This window comes from Poromitra crassiceps, assembly GCF_964638095.1.
Source record: "Poromitra crassiceps genome assembly, chromosome: 6".
Lineage (NCBI taxonomy): Eukaryota > Metazoa > Chordata > Actinopteri > Beryciformes > Melamphaidae > Poromitra > Poromitra crassiceps.
This window is the reverse complement of record NC_139627.1, coordinates 17,275,614-17,283,062: the sequence shown is the minus strand read 5'-3', so window position 1 is coordinate 17,283,062 and position 7,449 is coordinate 17,275,614. Positions and strand designations below refer to the sequence as shown.

General features: G+C 43.1%; 1 protein-coding gene across 3 annotated transcripts in view; it reads left to right on the top strand.

Moving 5' to 3' along the window:
- Window positions 1–2,175: 2,175 nt before the first annotated feature.
- pi4kaa (phosphatidylinositol 4-kinase, catalytic, alpha a) overlaps window positions 2,176–7,449 on the top strand; it is a 69,260-nt gene continuing 63,986 nt past the window's right edge. For 2 of the 3 annotated variants that reach the window (XM_083638979.1, XM_083638977.1), the window contains exons 1-6: window positions 2,176–2,289; window positions 2,413–2,506; window positions 2,650–2,738; window positions 2,937–3,009; window positions 4,997–5,256; window positions 5,984–6,050. In XM_083638979.1, coding sequence (XP_083495105.1) covers window positions 2,191–2,289; window positions 2,413–2,506; window positions 2,650–2,738; window positions 2,937–3,009; window positions 4,997–5,256; window positions 5,984–6,050 — 682 coding nt within the window. In that variant the 5' untranslated portion in view covers window positions 2,176–2,190. The remainder of the gene's footprint in view (window positions 2,290–2,412; window positions 2,507–2,649; window positions 2,739–2,936; window positions 3,010–4,996; window positions 5,257–5,983; window positions 6,051–7,449) is intronic. The other variant, XM_083638978.1, reaches the window with a different exon arrangement.

Here is a 7,449-nt window from a genome sequence, read left to right as displayed (position 1 = left end):
CAAAAAGAGGATTAGGTGGTGCCTCACTAAGCATAGCAGTGCTGTGTCTTTATCATCACAGCCAACACCACCCATATCCCTTCTATTCCAGTTGTCTGCTCTTATTGGCAGCATTTGTAGGCATGGACTAACTCATAACATTGTTCTAGTAGAGGCATTCTTAACTTTCCAAGAAATCCAGATGTATTAATCTTTCCATGGCTAAGAGGACCAGAACATGCACATAATGTTTGTCAGTATTAATTCATCACTTCATGTGTTCCCAACAGGCAAGCTTGTGGCAAGGATCTCTTACTTTGATCCCATTATAGATGATTACATTTCCAAGTAATCCTTATGACAGTAATAGTGTTAGCCACATTCATTTGTTAGGATTAATACATTTTCTAGATTGAATCATATGCTATGATAAATCAGTCGTGTACAATTTATTTCCCTTTTCCCGAAATGATAAATGCATAATAATAGAAAATCAGATCAGCAGTCTAATTAGAACAAAAATAAAAATAAATAAACAACATTTTCAGCTGTGTAATTGGAACATACAAGAAATCCATTACCTCAGTGAGTTTGTCGGAGGGCTGGGCAGGGATTGGTCAATTTACCTTAAGGGTCGGGGTTCAGCGACGGCACTTAAACTGTTATAGAGAAATTATATAAAAGTAATGGAATACTAGTAATTATATGAAAGTAGTTTTTACTATTAGTTGTTATTATTTATTACCGTCTGTTCAAAATTGGACATCTTTGAGGTCCACAGTCTCCTTTGTCTGAGCCACTATTGATTTGCTGAGTGGCACACTTGGTCTGCCCCTTTCACAGAGATCAGCTCCTTTTGCCCTGCTGTGCTTTTACAGATTCTACCACTTCCATGCTTAGTTGTGTGTTTTGTGTGTATTGTTGTTGTTTTCAACCCTGGCTGCAACAAGAAATATCTCCATATGGGACAATAAGATGAACGTGATAGTGAATTATGGTTAGCTAACAGCTAGTAAGCTAACATTAACAATGTGATTTTACACTCAGAATCAGAATCACTTTTATTGCCACAGTAGGATTACATATGAGTAATTTGACTTAGTATGCAGCGTAGCGGCCACATCAATAATCAGAAGACAAACAATATAGAAAGATAAAAAGCAGTTACACAGTTGTGTAATTCGTTTGTATGGATGAGCCATTACTAACTCAAGTTAATTTAAGGATAACTTGTGTCTATTTATAGTTCATAGTACTCATATAATTTTGCTATCTGGATAACATGACTTCACATTTATTCATTGAAAAAGCAGTTTGACATCTATTTTAAATTTGTTTTGCTTAGTATCTCCTTCCATTCAGTCAAAAACAAGTGACACGGTCCATGTACAGTTTATCAACAGAGGTCATCATTACAGTGCATTGAAACTTGATTTCTCTTACAAATGACTGAGCAGCCTATTCGGCAGAGGCCCTGATAAGGCACTTAAACAGGTGTCCTCCACCAAGCAATTGATATCATTTGTAGGAACTATTGTGACACATTTATGTAATGGACTGACAAGAAACATGCTAATATGAATGTAGTTATAATAATAACAGCAATAATAATATGAACCTCCAGTGCTGTAGTTTCACAGCATAGGTGAGGTTTTCGGAAAAGCACTGTATCAGATTGAGAACACGTGGTCTGACTTGTGACTGTAAACTCCAGCTGAAATCTCCTTTTTGTGTGTAATGCTAACGTTTAAAACGGGCTTGAATCCCTCTCAGGGCTTTGAGGTCGGCTTCTTTGGTTTTCACTGGACTTTGCTAGTGTCAGGCTAATTAATGCGAGATGCAGGTTGTGTTTGGCTCCATGCCTGGAAAGAACATTAGCCTACTAGCCAAAATCATTACCTCTGATGGAACCTAAGGGAAATGATAGGTCTGCATTCCCAGTGGGGCACAGATTGATTCTGTACTTTGAAGTAGATGGTAGTCTAGTCTCCCAATTGCTTTTTGAAGTAATAGATAAAGCCCATGTCTTTATTAGAGCACAATCAAAAGCATTTCGTCATCAAGAGCGCAAATTACATTTGGTTCGTTCTATATAACATCTCTTAAGCGTCTTCACTATAGGAAGTAGAGCTCAGTTTGAAATTAACCATTAGTGCTGATGGAACATATAACTTGACTGTTGTCCTTCTACAGGTCCAGAAGTTACAATGCATGTGCCCTGTGGACTTCAGAGGAGTCTTCCAGCTTGATGAGAGGAGGAGAGACGCCGTCATTGCACTGGGCATTTTTCTCGTCGAGTCTGAGCTGCAGGTATAGAGCTTGTGCCTACTTACCCATGCTCTGCTCACAGTGAATCTACGCTGAGATCAGCAGTGGTCACCTGTGGCATTGCTTTGGCTTTTGCTAACATGGTATATAATACTTCTGTTGCAGCACAAAGACGCAATTGTTCCCTACCTCCTTGGGTTGCTTAAGGGACTTCCGAGAGTTCAATGGATTGAAGAAAGCTCAGAACGCAAAGGAAGGGGTAAAGATATGTCTGTTATTACATTATCAGTGTTTCTTAAAGCTTACTATATAATAAATAAATTCATAGCGTGGATATAGTATAATAAGAATGTATGGTACTGTAACTGTTTCATAATGGTTGTTAAACTTTCTGTCTTGCAGGCACACTTCCTGTAGCAGAGAACTTCAGCTTTTGTCTCGTGACGCTGCTGTCAGATGTTGCCCAGCGTGATGAGACCTTACGAGGACAGGTGTGTGTGTGTGTGTGTGTGTGTGTGTGTGTGTGTGTGTGTCAGTGTGTCAGAGTGTGTGTGTGAATGTGTGTGTGTGTGTGTGTGAGAGTGAGAGGAGAGAGAGAGTGTGCTTGTGGTGGAGATGACACAAAGATAATGTTGCTCATATGGTTTGTTGAATTAGGGTATCATGTATTGATGCGTCATCTTTGTCAGATCCTGGAGGCGGTCATGGATATCATGCAGGTGCTGCAAGACCTCTGCAAGACTCCAGAGGCCCATGATAAAGGTACCAACCATACACTGTATAAAAATATCTGCAATACTCCAGAGGCCCATGATAAAGGTACCAACCATACACTGTATAAAAATATCTGCAATACTCCAGAGGCTCATGATAAAGGTACCAACCATACACTGTATAAAAATATCTGCAAGACTCCAGAGGCTCATGATAAAGGTACCAACCATACACTGTATAAAAATATCTGCAATACTCCAGAGGCTCATGATAAAGGTACCAACCATACACTGTATAAAAATATCTGCAATACTCCAGAGGCTCATGATAAAGGTACCAACCATACACTGTATAAAAATATCTGCAAGACTCCAGAGGCTCATGATAAAGGTACCAACCATACACTGTATAAAAATATCTGCAAGACTCCAGAGGCTCATGATAAAGGTACCAACCATACACTGTATAAAAATATCTGCAATACTCCAGAGGCTCATGATAAAGGTACCAACCATACACTGTATAAAAATATCTGCAAGACTTCAGAGGCTCATGATAAAGGTACAACCATACACTGTATAAAAATATCTGCAATACTCCAGAGGCTCATGATAAAGGTACCAACCATACACTGTATAAAAATATCTGCAAGACTCCAGAGGCTCATGATAAAGGTACAACCATACACTGTATAAAAATATCTGCAAGACTCCAGAGGCTCATGATAAAGGTACCAACCATACACTGTATAAAAATATCTGCAAGACTCCAGAGGCTCATGATAAAGGTACCAACCATACACTGTATAAAAATATCTGCAAGACTCCAGAGGCTCATGATAAAGGTACCAACCATACACTATAAAAATATGGACGTAGCCATGGTGACGTCACGGGTTGGCTTCAGGTTTCCCGTTTTGAACCCTTGAGCTTGGCATTGTGACCGTTTGTCAGACAGTGTGTGTGTTTTCATTTCCATCTGAGCCGCTGTCCCTGTCCCCTTCCTTACAGAATACATCTGTAGGTACACAGTGCCCAGCCTGATCCCCTGTCCCCGTCCCCTTCCTTACAGAATACATCTGTAGGTACACACTGCCCAGCCTGATCCCCTGTCCCTGTCCCCTTCCTTACAGAATACCTCTGTAGGGACACAGTGCCCAGCCTGATCCCCTGTCCCTGTCCCCTTCCTTACAGAATACATCTGTAGGTACACAGTGCCCAGCCTGATCCCCTGTCCCTGTCCCCTTCCTTACAGAATACATCTGTAGGTACACACTGCCCAGCCTGATCCCCTGTCCCTGTCCCCTTCTTTACAGAATACATCTGTAGGTACACACTGCCCAGCCTGATCCCCTGTCCCTGTCCCCTTCTTTACAGAATACATCTGTAGGTACACACTGCCCAGCCTGATCCCCTGTCCCTGTCCCCTTCCTTACAGAATACATCTGTAGGTACACAGTGCCCAGCCTGATCCCCTGTCCCTGTCCCCTTCCTTACAGAATACATCTGTAGGTACACACTGCCCAGCCTGATCCCCTGTCCCTGTCCCCTTCCTTACAGAATACATCTGTAGGTACACACTGCCCAGCCTGATCCCCTGTCCCTGTCCCCTTCCTTACAGAATACATCTGTAGGTACACACTGCCCAGCCTGATCCCCTGTCCCTGTCCCCTTCCTTACAGAATACATCTGTAGGGACACAGTGCCCAGCCTGATCCCCTGTCCCTGTCCCCTTCCTTACAGAATACCTCTGTAGGTACACACTGCCCAGCCTGATCCCCTGTCCCTGTCCCCTTCCTTACAGAATACCTCTGTAGGTACACAGTGCCCAGCCTGATCCCCTGTCCCCTTCCTTACAGAATACATCTGTAGGTACACACTGCCCAGCCTGATCCCCTGTCCCTGTCCCCTTCCTTACAGAATACATCTGTAGGTACACACTGCCCAGCCTGATCCCCTGTCCCCTTCCTTACAGAATACCTCTGTAGGTACACACTGCCCAGCCTGATCCCCTGTCCCTGTCCCCTTCCTTACAGAATACCTCTGTAGGTACACAGTGCCCAGCCTGCTTGGTGTTGCCCGGGCGTTTGGCCGATACAGCAACACGGAGGAGCCGTTGCTGTCCAAGCTGTTCCCTCGGCCAGTCGCTCCTCTGCTGCCTACGGGGGAGGATGGTGATGCAGCCCGCCGACGCTCCTTCAATGACTTCCGCTCCATCCTGCCAAGCTCTTTCCTCACAGTGTGTCAGGGAGACACTGTGAGGCGGAAAGGCTCCTCTGTGTCCAGTTTATCACAGGTCATTCATTTACCTCATTCAAACAAATGATGCTCTCTAGTTCAGAGGTTCTCAAATGTTTTTCAGCCAAGGACCCCTTACAAGATAGAAAATATACCGGGGACCCCCTCATTCTGATTTGTGATTTTGGGCTAAGCTTAATTGTTTCCACGGTAACGTGCTTGACTTTTAATTTGATAGGTTTGTTATTTGAATGTAATCCATGAACCATTTTAGATTTAAAGCATAAACTATTTTCGTTGAACTATGAAGATTTTGCAAAAAAAAATATATCTATATATTTTTTTTTATTACATTACATTTACATTACGTCATTTAGCAGACGCTTTTGTTTTGTCCAAAGCGACTTGCAATATCACAATTTGTCAACAGTACAGAAAACCACTATGCAACACAATCAATGACAGCCAAGATATGTTGATAGACTAGCACCATGTAGGAAGTAGTTTGAGAAGGAATAAGTAACATGTAGCATTTTTTTTGAATAAAAAAATAAAATAAAAAAAACGTTTTTTTTTTTTTTTTTTTTTACCTGAAAACCTTTCACGGACCCCCTGGCAAAGTGCCACGGACCCCCATTTGAGAACCACTGCTCTAGTTTACTATGTTTAATGATGAAAACAAAGTAAGTTCAGCAATGGCCTATAGGAGTAGTTGCATGGAAAGGGAGGCTGCATCGCTGTGTATTTTTACATATTTATTCATACTTGTTCCTATGTGTTTGCAGGTCAGTCCAGAGAGGGCACCTCTGACCCCCAGCTCACCTGGTGACAACTCTGCACAGTACTTTGAAGGTAAGTGAAAAGCCCCTTTTAGACTGGCCAAAAATCCCACTAATATCCACAAACTACTGTCATTTTCTTCAGTCTAAAAGTTGCCGGGCCGTTGAGCCGATCGAGCGACCCTGCAAGTGAGGCGGGTTCTAACGCGACGGCTCTGCACGCCATGGTGATATAAATCTTGGCGGTGGTCCAATGCGTTATTTTCCGACCCTGCTTCTCCTCTTCTTGATTTGCCGTCCCTTTTCCAGCGTGAGTCAGTAATTCAGTGATTCCCACGGGCCGAAATTTGACTTTCGAAACAGATATGCTGTCTCTCATTCACAAGTGCCGCCCGCACAGTCCAGGCCATAGACTGCGTCAAGTCAGCCAGAATGTAAGTAGGTTGTCCGCTTTAGCTCTTTCAAAATAAAACCCTTGTTGTAACGTTAACATTTTCAGTAATGCTTTACAGCCAAAGTTTCACTCCATATGTAATCTTAACATCACAATGAGTATTTTGATACAATGTTTGCTGCTTCATTTGTTAAAACACCTTTTTCTCCCCCAACGTGCATCAGTAAGGCCATTTACTTATTTAAATGACATTATTTTGAAAGTTTTACCCGGAAGTTTCCATTTCGTTTTGGCTGGCTTGACACTTGGCCTGGACAGCCGTGGGAGAAGGGAGAAGGGAGCGGGAAGAGAGCCCCTACAGCCGCGGAGAAACTGAACGGGGTTGAGTGTGCGATCTAAAAGCTTAAAAGGCGATGCTGCTGCTGCTGCCCCCTGCTGCTTTCCTGGGTAACAGAAAACCTGTATTAGTGGGACATTTGATGTAATAAAGCTTGAAGTGTCTTAGGCTGGGGGTTCGCGACCATTCGAGCTTCAGTTTGACTCGCTGCCCAGTTGGCACTGCTGTCTACCCAGGCGCACACAGCAGCTAGCCGTGTATTTACGCATGGAGGCAGACTTCATAGCATTGAGTAATCCTCTGCTGCAAACACGCACTTCTCTGCTCCCTTTTTTCCCAGGGCTTACTATCCCACATGACGACTACCAGAAGAAGTACACACCTGACCGAAAATATACAAAACAACTCAATCAATTTGGCTTTAATTACAATTTTAAATTGTATTCAAGAGCCCAATTCATTGTGGAGGCGACGTGACTGCTTTTACAAGCTGATTAGCTGAATACTGCCAGATACCGCCCAGAGTCAGGTTATGGAGGCCAGGGAATCTGTCTGAATCGTCGGTCTGTGGCACGTTTTTCATTTAACGATATTAACGATAATTTTAGTTGGCCCACCTTCACATATCTCTTTTTGGTCTGAATCTTTTTAGAAGCCACTGCTCCATATTCAGCCACTTCATTGCAGTAGCTAGCTAGCAAGCACGTGTGTGTGCCACGGTTTGCACCGGAGGACACAACC